We start from the raw sequence: 16,559 nt of genomic DNA on the forward strand, positions 1-16,559 counted from the left end.
TTCTGGTAGCTCCAGGTCTTAACACTCACATCAATTTCGGAGGATAAATACAACTGAAGGAAGCCCAGGCGAGGGCACGGCTGGGGGAGTCAGTCATGTGACTTGCCTCTGGGGGACCCCCAAAGGCAGTGGGCCCCCAGACAACTGTCTCCCCTTGCCCTATTATAGTTACGCCCCTGAGGGAAAGGTTATAACTTCGGGGTGGGGAGGATATTTTTAGAAGGAATTCTGAATAAAGCACTCCCCACTGACCTTCTGGTATCACATTTTGCATGGACAATCCTGGCACTCTCCTTGGTGAATAGAGCCCAGGAGCAGGCAGGAACTAGCCCCAGCAAACAGGCGGGGAGAACTGAAGCATAGCACAAAGAAACACATGGAAGGAAGAAACTCTTAGGGTGGGCAGGAAGCATGGTGGCAGCGGGAAACAGCCTGTTAATTTATAGCTGCTTCTCTCATGCACAAGGAAATCTTAGGCAGAGACTTAGCTAAAGGTTTATTCAGCAGCTGCAACAACCCCATTTCCCCCTTCCCTTTCCCTCTTGACTCCTCCCCCATACTCTCTACAGGATTCCCCCTTGGGACAAATGTCCGATTCCAATCACACACACACTCTTCAGGATTTACTGAGTAGAATACAAGTGACCCTGTACCGCTTCAGCAAGTGGGGAGGGAAGGCATACAGCAGAGGATCTCCTCCCCTTCAGGCGTGCCCCCCCCCACACCCGGCAGCAGTATTCTGTGTGTGCAGCACAGCCTTTCTCCTGTTCCCCACTGAAGCAGCAGCCGGCAGCAGCATTCCTTTCCTCCCCAATCTCTGGGGCTAGTTCTCCCCACTGCTGCTGCATTCCTTCCCTCACCCCACCACCTGCGCCTGCCAAGCCGGCAGCATAACACCCCACCGGGTTGCCATTACCACCTCACTGCCGCCGCCTCTCTCTCCCCTCTCCCCCGCTGGCCACCTCCCTTGCTCCCCCACCCCAGACCACTTCCTCTTCCTCCCACCTCCAGCTCTGAATGCTGATCTAGTGAGGTGTCTCAGGAGAGGAGACTTAGGACGAGCCCTCCTAAGACCTCCGTTACAAGGGGCCACCCAGTCTTTTGGCCACCAGCTGCTACCGGCTACCCTCCTCCTCACCCCCATGATAGCATGATGCACTTGCCTCTTTCCTGTGCTAACAGGAGGTGACTTGTGAGGGATCCAGAAGGAACTCACTAGACCAGGCCTGCTCAACTCTGGCCCCCCAGCTGTTTTTGGACTACAGCTCCCACAATCCCCAGTCATAGAGGCCAATAGCCAGGGATTATGGGAGATATAGGCCAATATCTGCAGGAGGGCCAAAGGAACAGTCCTGCACTAGACTCTTCCCGCCGAGCAACTGCTTTCTCCCCTCCCACCCCCACTCCCAGCTGGATCCTTACTTCCTCTGCCTCCCCGATATCTCTCAGCAGCACAGGAAGGGAGGAAAGGGAGTTTTTAGCCCTTTTCTCTAGGGGAGGAGGTGGCTGTGCCTGGCAGTGAAAATTAACTGTGTGGCCAGGAGGATGGAAGTGAGCGGGCACACAAACGTGAAGTTTAGAGGGAATGTAGCCAGGGAAGAGTAACAAGGAACGACTGGATGTCAGGGGTGAAGGGGAAGGAAGCGGTTTGTCTGCCGTATGGATTCTTTGAAGCACAGAAAGTTAGCCCTTCCAGCTGAAACTCTTTCCACACTTGGAGCACTCTCCTTAATGACTGAGGGGGGAAATGTACCAGGCCTTCTTAAATTATCGCTGTCATATGGATTGTGATTCTCTTAGTCTTTAGCACTCTGGACCCTCTTAGTCATTTCAGTAACATCCCACCCCACCGCCCCTTATATGGTTTCTCTGATGTGTGGATTCTTTGATGGACAGAAAGATATTTCTTCCTGCTGAAGCTCTTTCCACATTTTGAGCAATTATATGGTTTCTCCCCTGTGTGGATGGATACTTTGATGGGCAGAAAGATTATCCTTCCGACTAAAGCTCCTTCCACACTCTGAGCATGTATTTGGTTTCTCCCTTGTGTGGATACTTTGATGGGCAGAAAGACTGTCCTTCTGACGGAAGCTCTTTCCACACTCTGAGCATGTATACGGTTTCTCCCCTGTGTGGATTCTTTGATGAATTGAAAGGTGTGTCTTATGGTTGAAGCTCTTTCCACACTCTGAGCAAGTATACGGTTTCTCCCCTGTGTGGATACTCTGATGGGCAGAAAGTTGTCCCTTCCAAATGAAGCTCTTTCCACACTCTGAGAACATACAGGGTTTCTCCCCTGTGTGTAGTCTTTGATGGGCAGAAAGACTGTCCTTCCTACTGAAGCTCTTTCCACACTCTAAGCATGTATAGGGTTTCTCTCCTGTGTGGCGACTCTGATGGGAAGGAAGCTTATATCTACTAATGAAGCTCTTTCCATACTTGAATACTGTATCTGGTTTCTCTCCTTTGCAGACACACTGGTGGACAGCAAGGGCATTGTCGTGACTGAAGCTCTTTCTACACTCCGAGCATGGTTTCTCTCCTGTGTGGATTCTTTGGTGTTCATAAAAGTTCAACTGATCACTGAAGCAGTTTCCACACATTGTGCATTGATATGCTTTCACACTTGTATGGATTCTGTGATGTGCACTAAGGTTTGATTTATTAGTTAAAATGTTTCTGCTTAGAGGGATGTTAACAGCATCTTCAACTGGAATTGCCTGGAAGCCTGTCCCTTCAGAAGCTGCCGTCTTCTCTTTTTCTTCCGTTTTTCTTCTCAATACTTCCCCCTTTTTTCTGTTCTTCCTCTGATTACCTGAAGGAATAATAAGAGAACAGTCTGCACAGCTCTATGAAACATAACCATGTACACTGCTCCGAGCTCCTCAGAGGAAAAGCGGGATATTTATGTAAAAATAAGTAAATGAATAAATAAAAATACTTGAGCAATGGCCAGCCCGCAGGCAGTGTGGCTTTCATTAATGCCGGGGTGGAGCTGGATGGGAGAGAGAGGAGCAAATCGAGCTCCAAGAAGGAGAGTTAGCTGGGCCTCTTTTGGTGCCCCTGACCCCAGCTCATTAGGACAAGACACTCCTGGAGTGAGATTAAGACAGAAGAAAGATTTGCCAGGGGAACTCATTGCCTGAAGCTCCTGAGAAAGTTTCCCACCACACAGCTAGTGTATGCAGGACTGGCTCAATTTGAACCGGATTCAACTCGAACTGGGTGAGATCATCAGGAGGTTTGATGCTGCGTGTTATCAGTATACTGATGACACCCAAATCCACTTCTCCTTTTAATCTTCATCATCAGGAAATGGCACTCATTCTCTAATGCCTGCCAACAGGCAGTAACAGGTTGGATGAGGGATAAAGAAGCTGAATCCAAGCAAGACGGGAGGTGCTCATTGTAGGGGCTCAGAATCTGAGGGATGAGTTAGATCTTCCTGTGCTGGGTGAGGTTACACTCCCACGGAAGGAGCAGGTGCTCAGCTTGGGGGTACTCCTGGACTCAGGCCTCACCCTGGGATCTCAGATGGAGACCATGGCCAGGAGTGTTTTCTATGAGCTCCGGCTGATTCGACAGCTGTGCCTATTCCTTGAAGAGGATGACCTCAAAACAGTGGTGCATCAGCTGGTAACCTCCAGGCTTGACTACTGCAATGCGCTCTACGTGAGGCTGCCTTTGTATATAGTTCAGAAATTTCAGTTAGTTCAAAATGAGGCAGCCAGACTGGTCTCTGGGGCAACCTGGAGAGAACATATTATGCCTATTTTAAAACAGTTACACTGGCTAGCAATATGTTTCTGGTTACACTCCTGAAGCCTGTAGGAGAGAAGAGGAGGAGGAACATCTGCCCCCAGACATACCCCTGGGTGAAGGACTGGGTGCCTGCCTGTCTGCTTCTGCCCCCGCCCCCCGTTTACTATCTGCTCCCCAGGACAGGCTGCTGGACTCTGGTGAGGCTTTGCAGGACTGGGGCCCACAGGGAGTAACTTGGCAGTTTCCTGGACTCCATCTGCCTAGAGCTGCCTGATCAGGGCTATATAGGGTGCTGCCAGTGGCGGTGGGCCCGCCACCAGCAGGGTCACCCCTTTGAAGGAGCTACTTCGGGGGACAGCGAAGGCCAGGCCTCCTGGCCCAAGTATTTGTATGTGGGGCTGCATTTAATAGCAGGGCTTCTGTTTTAATTAGTCCTGGGTGAGATTCTTTTAGAATGTATCTGGACTTACCTGGAGATGGCGAGACAGAGAGCGTGTCTACTGACTGTGGGGTGGCAATTCCGGTGGTGGTGGGGAACAGAAGTAGTAACGTTGGCAGGTCAGTGGGCCATTACAGGGGAAGGGGAAGCTGTTTCCCCTTCCGGCTGTCCTGTCAGCTCTTTGACCTTGGGGAGCAGTGCCGACCACCCTTGGAAACTCCCAGATGGCTCCTCTGTAATGCCAGGTCTGTCCAGAACAAATCAGAAACCATTTTTGATTTGATTCTGAATGAAGGCGCCGACCTGGTATGTATTACAGAGACCTGGTTGTGGGAGGCTGGTGGCCCGGTCTGGTCAACTTCTCTCTCCAGGGTCCTCTGTTGAGGAGCTGGTGAGGGACCGTGGGCGGGAGGTGGAGTGGCTGTGGTCTATAAGAACAATATCTCCCTTACCAGGATCCCTGTTGAGGTGTCAGACCATATCGAATGTGAACTTTTGTATAGTGTCCCTCAAGGCTCCGTATTGTCTCCAATGTAGTTTAACATCTACATGAAACCACTGGGAGAGATCTTCAGGAGATTTGGTGCGGGGTGCTATCAGTATGCTGATGACACCCAAATCTACTTCTCCATGTCAACATCTTCGGGAGGGGGCATAACCTCCCTAAATGCCTGCCTGGAGGCGGTACTGGGCTGGATGAGGATAACAAACTGAGACTGAATCCAGATAAGATGGAGGTACTCATTGTGCGGGGTCGAAACTCAAGAGATGAGATTGATCTGCGCTGCATTCACTTTAACACTGATACCAAAGGCCTATGTTTTGTTGTCACAGTACTGGTGCTTGGAATTCCAAAAATACCGGAAGGAATAGGTAGGCAGTCTGGCGGTGCTTCTGGATTCAAGCCTCAGCCTGGTCTCCCAAGTTGAGGCAGTGGCCAGAAGTACCTTCTATCAGCTTCGGCTGATACGCCAGCTGTGTCCGTTTCTTGAGATAAATGACCTCAGTGGTACATCAGCTGGTAACCTCAAGACTGGATTACTGCAATGTGCTCTATGTGGGGCTGCTCTTGTGTGTAGTCCGGAAACTACAGCTGGTTCAGAGTGCAGCAGCGAGGTTGGTCTCTGGGTCATCTAGGAGAGACCATATTACTCCCATACTGAAAGAGCTACACTGGCTGCCAATAGGTTTCCAGGCAAAATACAAGGTGCTGTTTATAACCTATAAAGCCCTAAACAGCTTGGGCCCTGGGTATTTAAGAGGATGTATTCTTCATTATAGATACCCACTGCCCATTGAGATCATCAGGAGAGGTCCGTCTGTAGTTGCCACCGGCTCGTTTGGTGGTTACTCAGGGACAGGCCTTCACTGCTGTCCCAGAGCTTTGGAACAAGCTCCCTGCTGACATAAGAGCCTCCCCATCTCTGACAACTTTTAAAAAGTCTTTAAAGACACACCTATTCCCCCAGGCCTTTAATTAAATACTGTTTTAACAGTTGTATCATTTTAAAATGTTTTTAAAAATTTAAATGGTTGTAATGTTTTAACTTTTACTATGTCATTTATTTTGTTTTAGCTACTGTTTTAAGTCTTTTTGTTGTCATTTATTTTAAATAATGTTTTATTTTGTTTGCTTGTTGTAAACTGCTCAGAGACGTGCGTTTTGAGTGGTATAGAAGTGTGTTAAATAAATAAATAAATAAATAAATAAAACAAAGTGCTGGTTATTACCTTTAAAGCCCTGAAAGGCTTAGGTCTGAGTTATCTTAGAGAGCGTTTTCTTCTACACTAAACGATCCCCACCGCACGTTAAGGTCATCTGAGGAGGTCCGTCTCCAATTACCGCCAGTTTGTCTGGTGGCGACTCAGAGGCGGGCCTTCTCTGTAGTTGCTCCTAGGCTATGGAACATACTCCCAGAAGAAATCCGTAACCTGAACTCATTGCTGGCCTTCAGGAGAGCCCTCAAAACCTATCTGTTTGGCCTGGCCTTCCGGGTTTTTAATTTGTAGTAAATTGTTTTTAACTGCTGTAAACCTTCAGCCTGGTTCTCCAGGCTTTTTAACTGTTTAAATGTTTTAATTGTTAATTCATTGTATGCTGTTTTTATAGTTTTGTTTTCAATGGTTAATTGATTCAACAGTTTTATTTTGATGTAAACTGCCCTAAGCCATTTTTGGAAGGGCAGTATATAAATCGAATAAATAAATAAAGTTTGAACTGAACCGGCCCACGAAACCAGCCCACTGAGCCGGTCCAAGATCAAACCAGACCCGGTTCGTATAGCACTGCTTTGAACCAGTTCGATAGTTTGAACATGGCGGCTGCCATTTTGTATTTTATTATTTATTTTTATTTATTGTTACATTTGTATACCACCTTTCATTAAAAACAATTTCAAGGCCGTTTGTTTACCTTTGGTCTGTTTACCTTTTTCCTGCCATGCTGGCAGGTCAGCTGAGGGCTGGAGTTCTGGAATGGCTCCACCCCAGCAGGTTGGGTCAATCGGCAGAGAATGTTTTGGCCTGCCTGTGTGACCCAACCATGAAGGGCAATGCGGTCACTCCTGATGCGCTGACGGAGTGGAGGGCCTTCCTGGTGAAAGGGGTTCTTCAGGGAGAGGAGAGGAGGCTGGGTAAAAACCAGGAGGAGAGGGCTGGAGTGCCTCCTCTGAATGCGCAGTGTATACCCAGCATCAGCACCACTTCCCGGTCCAGCAGCGTGGTGTCCCTGGTAACTCCAATGCAGCTGGTGGCACCACATGTTCATTCTGACGTGGTTGAAATGGGGGGGTGCCTTGGCACCTAGCCAGGGGTACGGGAAGCGCTGACTACAGCGGTGCGGAGCAAAGCGTTCTGCAGTACCTGCAGGAACCGGTGGTGGTGAACCCCAGGACGGATCTCGTTTAGTTTGGGGCAATGTGTCGTCAAGTCTGGCCGGACTTGGTAACCATCACCGGATGGCTCCTCTCTTGCTCCCCAACCCGTGTCCAGAGTGAGAGGGTGTTCTCCAAGGCCAGGGATATGGTGAGACCCCATCGCTCACATTTGGATGCTGACTTGCTGGAGCAGCCGGTCTTCCTGAAGGCCAATTTCCCCCTGCTGGGCTACCCCGAGCTGGATGTGGGGGGGTGAGTGACTTGTGGTCACCCCCGCCCACTGCAATACCAGCTCACCCTGGCCAACCCCGAATAGCCCGTTAGTGCTGCTGACACATGCAGACATGCACACTCTCCACCAGCCCATGATGATGGTCTACAGCCCCAGGCCAGCACCCAATGGAGTCCATTGTGGAGAACAGGTGGCTTTGTTTTGGCTTGATGGGTGGCTTGTGTGGGCATCGCCAGTCTTGTGAGGATGGGTTTTGTTTGTTTGCTGGATAGCTTTTGTGCTGCTTGCTTTGGACAGTTGTTGGTTGTTTTGTTGTTAGTTCTCCTGCAGCACAGCCAAACAAACATGCGTGGCATACACATACAGGGGCGTATCTAGGATAGGGCAGGCAGGGCAAGTGCCCCGGGCGCCACTTGAAGGGGGGGCGCCATTTTGTAAAATTAAAAAAAATTTTAAATGGCTGCCGAAAACAAAATGGCCACCGTGCATGCTCAAATGGCCTCTGTGAGGCCCTAGGTCATGCCAGGCCTTGCAGAGACCATTTGAACATGCATGGTGGCCATTTTGTTTTCAGCAGCCATTTAAAAAAAAAAGATTATTTTTAAAAATGGCCACCACACATGCTCAAATGGTCCCTGCGAGGCCCTAGAGGCCAGTGGGGGAGGGGAATTTTTGCAGACCCTCCCCCCCACAGCCTTTAGGAAGCCTCCCAAAGGGGCTACAGGTAAACTTCTTCTTCTTCTTCTTTTTAAATTAATATAATATAAGACACTGTACACATATTCAGATTGGCACTATGTACAGAGAATCAGGGCTTGTGAATACTGAGCTGAAGCTTATGAGCTAGGATTGTATTCATTTGCTCTTACTTTGCTTCTTGTGATAAGTGAGTTAAACGTGATATGGCTATTAATGATGAGTATGTCTTTGAATCAGTGTGAAATCCTTAGTATTAAGGCCCACAGGGAGTTTCTTGCTCTCTTTCTCTCATTTTAACTGTCTTTCTGAAAGACTAGAATATATTCCAAGCAGTGACAGTTTACTCTGCATATCCTTTAATTATTTTCAGAGTATCTGGGAAAAGTCCAATTCTCCATTGATTTTTAAAACTTATGTAATAGTGATGCTACAATGCATAGTAGGGAATTAGACAGGCACTTCTGTTTAGTTTTCCAAGTACACCTCCACATAGTATTTGGGTATTTCATGAGCCCCAGCATACTGAAATTTTAGTTTTCCAGCCTTTTTTGGTCTGGCTACGTCCACTGCTAAATAGTTTTTGAAATATTAAAAGATTAACGAGCTTGACTTGTATTTTTGAGCTGATATTATGGTAAAGTTATCTGAAAGATGGGTGTCAGATGTTTGGACAGGGGGCGCAATTTCAGTGCTTGCCCTAGGAGTTATTTTCCCTAGATACGCCTCTGCACACATTGGCCCATGATGAGTCTAGACTGGTTCCCTCGCATGTGTCAGCCAGCAGGCTGTCAGCCAGAGCCCAGCCCTACCTAAGGCCAACTTACGGCATACACAAAAAGAAGAAAAGTCTTCTCTCATGTGGCTTATTTTTTTCAATCTCAACACGCATGTGTGCGCACACACACACACACACACACACACCCCAATTCTCCTTGCTTTTGCCGGATCTCAGATGGACAAAGACAGAAGAACGTGGTTGCCTTGCCAGGCTTGCCTGCCCTGCCTTCCTGAGACTTGAGGTTCAGTCTGGTCACTGGTGTTGTGGCAAAATCTCTGTCTGCTGTGGATTTGCAGTGAGAGATTTGCTCCATGACATGTGTCTGTCCTGGCAGTGGCACAGCAAGCTGTGGACTGTGGTGTGGTGGTCTCAGCCTGGCTATATGCATTCTGCATATACACTCACAGTCAGGGTCACCTGGTGGCCCATGATGTTAAAAAGGATGCTGGACGAGATAGGCCTTGGACCTGATCCGGCAGGGCTGTTCTAGTGTCATTCAATCTTCTGTCAAAAGGCTGTTGCTATGGAGGAAGTGTGTGTGTATGTGTGTTTATAGAGAAACTTGTGACAATGACGTGTCAGCGGGCATGGGGCAGGGCACCTGGCACGGTGGGGCTAGCAATGGCACAATCTGGGTCAGAGGTTCTTTTTTGGTATGCTTTGCACTGCATTCTGTGGGTGGGAGAATCCCTTGTTTTAAAATGTTGTGACTGTGTGCAGGCAGTGCTTCTGGTTCTGCCATAGGGAATAATGGGAATTCAAACAGACCCATTATTCCCTATGGATAGCGCAAAGTAACACCAAAAAGGAATTGGGTTCAGTGTTCCCTCTAAGGCACATGTGTGCGCATACACTCACACATTTTTTAATGTCCACTCAGTTAATTTTAGATCTCACTCAGGTTGAATCACGGAGGCTCCATTCTGAATTCATGTGTGCACATACTGCCTTGATACTGCTGCACAGAACAATACTCATTCCGCACACAGATGAAAAAAAGAGAGAGAGAATACCGATTGGGTGGTATGTCATGATGGGTGCTACCTACCACACAACCTGCTAAGTAATCGGCCAATTGGGCTATTTTAAATGGGAATGCCCCCAAGGTCAATAAGTCAAAGGCTGACTTACTAATGACCCAGGAAATATTTTAAATTGATTAAAAATATCCCAAACATCTGATAGCTTTGCAGGTTGGTTGATAGGTAGCACCCATCATGACATACTACCTAATCCATTCTGGTATCCCTAGGCACTACCCATAGGGAATAATGGGCCAGTACGGATTCTAGTTATTCCCAATAGATGAACCACTTGGAACCAGTTCGAGTCTGGTTCGAGCTCCAGCTGAAACAGAGGCCAGTTCGATGGAACTGGTACATGAATCAGGGCACCGGGTTAGAGTCTGGTTCAACCTCAAACCAAACAGGGAAAGCTGGTCCTGCACACACTCCTACACACACCAAAGTAGCTACCTGCTGATCTCTCTTCCTCCTCAGAGACCTCAATAAATGGATCTTCTTTATCTCCTGACCAAGAAACGAGCTCAAGTTTCAGAACTGAAACAAACAGACAAGGAGGCTTTGCAGTTCCACCTAGAACAAATTTTCAGAGAGCCCAACTCAGCCTGTCTAAACTGTTCTCCTGACCACAGCCATACAAAGAGCCAAGAAGGAGTGGCAAAGGCTTTGAAATAGTCCTCACTAGGATTGGAAATACCCTGTTTCCCCGAAAGTAAGACCTACCCCGAAAGTAAGACCTAGCAGTAATTTCTGATGTACCGCTAATTGCCCTAGTGCATTTTTTGGGGCTAAAATTAATATAAGACACTGTCTTATTTTCGGGGAAACACGGTAGTCCCAGGAAGAAAGACAAGTAAAGGAAGCTACAAGTATTGATTGCCAGGAAGTTTAGGACCAGCAAACGGAGGTACTTTTTCTCACAACTAATAATCAACTTGTGGAATTCTCTGCCACAAGATGTGTCGACAACCAACAACCTGGATGGATTTAAGAGGGGTTTGGATAACTTCATGGAGAAGAGGTCTATCAATGGCTACTAGTCAGAGGACTATAGGCCACCGCCAGCCTCAAAGGCATGATGCCTCTGAGTACCAGTTGCAGGGGAGTAACAGCAGGAAAGGGCATAACTCTTGCCTGCAGACTCCCAGTGGCCTCTAGTAGGCCACTGTGTGAAACAGGATGCTGGACTAAATGGGTCATGGGCCTGATCCAGCTGGGCTCTTATGTTCTTAAGTATCTCTCACAGCCACACTACAGGCCAGGGAAGCCCTAACTGGAGAGAAGCTCCCTCTGGGACCATGTTGGTCACCACCAAATGCAGTAAAAACAGGGCCATCAGGTCAGGGCTGACGTGAGCTCACATTTCTGCCAATTAGGAAGAGGAGGGTGGGAGTGTTTTACTGCCATCTCTAGGAATGACCCCTTTTCGGCTCAGGTTGTGGGACTAATTTTTCTCTCTAGCCAAGAGGAATATCCAAGGAACCTGGACCAGTTGCTGACATCCTCCATGATATCCTCACAACACACTGACACAGAGCAGCAATAGCTGCAATTCCTTCTTGTCACATCCATCAGCCAAGGGAAAGCTTTTGTTGTTAGTTCTCCTGCAGCACAGCCAAACAAACATGCTTTTGCCTGGTGTCTGACGTAAGACACCAGCTTTTGCCTGGTGTCTGACGGTGCCTTCTCTGCCTGCAGGGGATCAGCGGCCACTTTGGCTAACATACCCAGTGCCTGAAAGAGGAGAAAGGGATGAAGAAAGGGAATGGATGCATTTATTGGTATTATATGTGATAATGCAACCTTGGTACAAATACCCTCAGGGCAGACATTATATAGATACTAAGAACAAAAAGAAAACGATGCTGAACTTCCCAGGAGGGAGTGGATCCTGCAGTGAGTGGAGCCAGAGGCCCTCTCCTCCTAGCAGCAGAGGGTGAAGGTGGCCTGTGCTGCGGTTCCAAATCACTTTGGACTTGGGTCTCCTTCCCCGGAAGCCCTGAAACCCACTCACAGTAATGGCTTGCTTAGGGAGGTGCATGAGGACCAGGAGATTGGGACAGTCATCCAGCCCTGGCAGTGAAAAGGAATAGAAGAGGAGGGCTTCCCAAACCACTCGTAAAACCTGCCAGCCAGGAAGGAGGCAGGGGAGGAGAAGCTGGTATTGCTCCCGCACGCATTCGTTGTTCTCTGTGTGGCTTGCATTGCTAGTAAAGCAGCTTGGCTGATTGCAATCACTGAACATCTGCTGGATGGGAAGAAAAGGACTCTGGTTCTGCTTGCAAGAGAATCCTACTTGGCAACTGGTGACATTATCCCACAAGTTCTCAGACCCCTGAAACTACCTGGATAAAACGGCCCTGCTTCTCACCTGCTGTTCCTCCTGCCTCTTCTTTTCTGCCTGGCTTAGGAGGAAACCTTCTGCCAGGGCCACTGCCTGGGAACCGGTCCCCGCTCCGCACTCTCTGACCCAGCTCTCCATCTCCGGGGGCAGGACAGTCAGGAACAGCTCCAGGATCACCAGGTCCAGCATCTGAGCTTTGGTGTGCTTTTCTGGCTTCAGCCACTGATGGCAACTGGTGTGGAGTGTGCTGCAAAGGTCTCGTGGTCCTTCAGCCTCCTGGTCGGGGAACTGCCTGAGACTCTGGCATTCGATATCGGTGCTTGTAGGCTCTCTTTTCAGGATAATTTGCACCATTCTTTCCCAGAATTCCTTGCCACTCCCAGCCAGGATGCTGCAGGGGTCTTTTTCTTCATTTCTTACTGTACTTTGCAAATCCATTTTTTCTTTGATCTCAAATCTAACTTCCAATGCAACCATAAGATCCTCCTGGTCCAGCAGTTAGTCCCAAATGACCAAGGAGTCTTTCTTGTCAAGTTATTTCTCTCTCCAAATAAGCACTTAATTTACCTGCCAAACTTTGCTTCTAATTGAGAAATAGGAGGGGCGGTGGGGGAGAGAATCCTGTGAATCAGAGAGAAGCACCAATCAAAACACATTTTAAGTCCCAACTTGACTGCAGTTGGCAGCTAGGGGGTAACAGGGTCTGGAAACCTGCAGGTGGGCTGGATTGAGAAACCTGCAGTATAAGGAACCAGCTGAACCCGCATGTGTGTCCTGGGACTTTGTTGCTCTCCTTGGCCCCCACCACAGCCCCTGCTTGATTGCTCAGTGTCAGCCACCCTGCCGCCCTCCCACCCACACCCCTCCACCCACTCCTCTTCCTAGCTGCATATGGAGTCCTCATAGTCCAATCACCAGGGTGCTTCTCTTCTGTTACCTCTGATTGGTAAAGCACTGTGTGTGCAGGCCTTGCCACCTACAACCTTAGTGAATTATATATATACAAGTATTTTTCAACCCGTTAATTTAACGGCCGCTAGTCTGCGCCCTCAACCGCCGCCTCCTCCCACCTGGGCCCACCGCCTCCTTCGGCCGAGGCCAGTTGCCCCCTCCCCGGCCGGGCCAAGCCCCCCGCCACCTCAGGGCTCCCTAACCCTTTACATGGCCGGTCTGGTTCCGCGGCCGCCGCCTCCGGGCTTCTCACGGTGGCCGCCACCGCCAGTGGGCCCAGTCCTCCCGCCACAGCCAACGCTGCCAGCGGGCCCAGTCTCCCGCCATGGCGGCTGCCGCCAGCGGGCCCAATCTCCCTGCGGCCACTGCCACCACCATCAAGGCCAGTTGCCCCGCCACCGCAGTTGCCGCCAGCCGGGCCACCACAGCCACCGCCGCCTCATCCGGACTCCCACCGCGGCAGCCGCCGCCATCGGGGCCAGTCGCCCCGCCACGGCAGCTGCCACCTCGCCCGCGGCAGGAGAGCCGGCCAGCATGGCCACCTGGCGTCGGCGGTCGTGTCTCCCTCGGTCTGTTCTGGGCATGCGCTCCGCACTGAAGCCACTGGACTGGCTTCTGCCCTCTTCCTCTTGTTCCCTCTGTGAACAACCAGAACCTATGCCCTCCCCCTCCCTGTGTCCCATGTCCCCTAAGCCGTGCAGCCCACAACTTATGCTCGTCCCCATCCCTCTTGTTACCTGCGGGACTGGGGGAGGTGAGGGTGTCTGGGAGGCCGGTATGGCGGGTGGTGCACTGGGGTTGGGAAGGGGATCCGTTTGATTGCAAGGGTGTACATAGGGCGGGGATTTGGCTTTCGGATTTGCCACCCCTACGAAGACAAGAGGAGCAGCCTGGGTCTTCTTCAACCCACAACTTTTAAGGATTTCATCCCTAGACCAGAGCTCCATAAACACTTGCGCATATTGATGTTCCTCAAATTTTCCTTCCCGGGTACAAAACAATAATAACTGCAGTATGGTTTGATAATTGATCGATCCACAGGGGGCCCATACGGTCCCGGTTTCTAATTGGTAACAAAGCCAAATACTTTTGCAAAAATTAATCATCTTTTTCTCCTGAGGGGATTCCCCCGTCAGGGTCTGCCAGTTCTTTAAAACTCATTCCAAGGTGGTACATCCCTCCCCTTTCTTACTCTGCGTTGTTCCCATGTCGGTGGGGACTCGAACCCGCACCCGATGGGGACTCGAACCCACACCCGGCACTTCACCTTCTATTCAGCCCTTCAAATTCAACCCTTCTAACTGAAGCTCTTTCCATATACTGAGCAAGCATAGGGTTTCTCTCTGTAAAGAATCCACCCACTGGCCAGTCTTGGCCAGCTACTCAGGAGGGAGGCTTTATCAGCTGAGTCACCCCTCCCTGCAATTTGAGAAGCCGACTCAGATTGCACAAAGGAGTTTAATCCTTAACTTTTAAGACTAAAAGGTAAATAATAGACCCTGGTAGTTTAAACTACTGCCACCAAATCACTCCCTAATAAATTTTAACTGGAATTGGAGTGATTAAAAATCCCAGTTTCAAACTTGACTTCCCCTTGCTAACCGGCAATGATAAAAACAACTGCTCCTCCCCACCCGTATGCCTGCACATGGTGAGCTAACCATAGCTGGCTTAGTGTCCCTCTTTGGAGATGGATGGCAGGAGAGGCTTCCCCTCCCCCCACATTTAATCAAACACACTGTGAGGGTTTCTAAAAACAGAGAAAACCCTTTTGATAAGTTGCTACAGACCAGGAGGTCTCAGGTTTCGACTTTGGGTTGCATTTAGAAACGCTTAGCTTGATTACAAGAATATTCAAGACGCCCAGATCATTTCGCAGGTGGCGTGTTCTTAGTTATTCAGTTCCAAGGAACAGATATTTAGGAAATGCACAGCAACACTCACAAAGTAAAATAACCTCTCATGCAAGTCTTATTAACAATACTTCCTCCTGCACTAACTTCCGAAAGCCACAGCTTGGCTTTCTGCCTCTTGAATCTCCCCAAAGCCCTGGCGAGATCCAAGCCCCTGCAAATCTGTCTCACACATTTCTCCAGATTCACTGAGATGGAATGTAGTCAGCCTCCCGCTCTCACTTGGGCAACTCCATTTTCTTTACCCAGCAGCCGCAGGAGCTCAGCCTTCTCGTAGGGATGTGCACGAACTGTCGGACAGACGGTTTGGCAGCAGGGGGCTTGCCTTTAAGGAGTAGGGAGGGTGCCGTTACCCCCCTCCTGCCGCATTTCCCCCACCAGCACTGCCACCGAAACCGCTGGCACAGGGTAACTGCACACCTCCTGGTAGTCCTGCACCAGTGGTTTTGGTGGCAGTGCCAGTGGGGAAAATGTGGCAGGGAAGTGGGGTTAACGGATACCGTCTCTACTCCTTAAAAGGTAACCCCGGCTGCCAAACCGGTCCAAACACTGGACCTCCGAATGGGACATCTGCACATCCTTGTGAACATCCTTACCCTCTAGTCCTGCCTGCCTGGTTGATTGGTCAGGCCCTAGGGTTGCCCGTCTGTTGATGAAGGTCATGGGTTCTTTTCCTGTTAACTCCATCAGTGCTGGTAGGCTGCTCACTACACTCTCCTGTGTGGATTCTCTGATGGACAGAAAGATTACCATTCCAACTGAAGCAATTCCCACACTCTGGAGCACATATACGGTTTCCCCCGTGTGGATTCTTTGATGGGCAGAACGATTGCCCTTCTCACTGAAGCTCTTTCCACACTCTGAGCAGATATATGGCTTCTCCACTGTGTGTAGTCTTTGATGGATAGAAAGAGTACCCTTTAAGCTGAAGCTCTTTCCACAATCTCAGCATGTATTATTATTTTATAAACCATATTTATTAATCATATTTTTACACCACCCAAAACATACATCTCTGGGTGGTTTACAACAAGATGAAAAAGTAAAACATTAATTAAAAACAAAAACAAAAAATTAGAAGCAAGAAATTTAAAACACAATTTAAAAATTTAAAACAAATTTATTAAAACAATCCAACAATATCAGTTAAAAGCCTGGGTGAAGAAATGCATCTTTAGGGACTTTTTAAAAGATGTCAGAGATGGGGAGGCTCTTATTTCACTAGGGAGCGTATTCCAAAGCCTCGGGGCAGCAACTGAGAAGGCCCGTCCCTGAGTAGCTACCAGACGAGCTGGTGGCAAATGCAGACGGACCTCTCCTGATGATCACAAAGGACAGTGGGGTTCATAACGAAGAAAATGTTCTCTTAAATACACAGGGCCCAAGTTGTTTAGGGCTTTATAGGTTATGATCAACACCTTGTATTTTGCCCGGAAACATATTGGCAGCCAGTGTAACTCCTTCAATACGGGAGTAATATGGTCTCTCCTAGATGGCCCAGAGACCAGCCTGGCTGCCGCATTCTGGACCAACTGTACTTTCC

General features: G+C 49.1%; 1 protein-coding gene across 2 annotated transcripts; it reads right to left on the bottom strand.

Moving 5' to 3' along the window:
• Positions 1-932: 932 nt before the first annotated feature.
• LOC128342027 (gastrula zinc finger protein XlCGF49.1-like) lies at positions 933-14,382 on the bottom strand. 2 transcript variants are annotated; one of them, XM_053288839.1, is made up of 3 exons: positions 14,296-14,382; positions 12,180-12,773; positions 933-2,815 (listed from the first exon to the last, which is right to left on the bottom strand). In XM_053288839.1, exon 3 carries the CDS (start codon positions 2,601-2,603, stop codon positions 1,941-1,943), a length of 663 nt encoding a protein of 220 aa, XP_053144814.1. In that variant the 5' UTR covers positions 2,604-2,815; positions 12,180-12,773; positions 14,296-14,382; the 3' UTR covers positions 933-1,940. The 2 variants fall into 2 exon arrangements, with proteins under 2 accessions (XP_053144814.1, XP_053144813.1); XM_053288838.1 differs by lacking the exon at positions 14,296-14,382 and having other exon boundaries at positions 12,180-12,987.
• Between the last annotated feature and the right edge of the window lie 2,177 nt (positions 14,383-16,559).

The sequence above is a fragment of the Hemicordylus capensis genome, chromosome 2, assembly GCF_027244095.1.
Source record: "Hemicordylus capensis ecotype Gifberg chromosome 2, rHemCap1.1.pri, whole genome shotgun sequence".
Taxonomy (NCBI): domain Eukaryota; kingdom Metazoa; phylum Chordata; class Lepidosauria; order Squamata; family Cordylidae; genus Hemicordylus; species Hemicordylus capensis.

Excerpts from the sequence above, each read along its gene's own strand:
- LOC128342027 (XM_053288839.1), bottom strand. The coding sequence starts at position 2,603 with ATGTGTGGAAACTGCTTCAGTGATCAGTTGAACTTTTATGAACACCAA.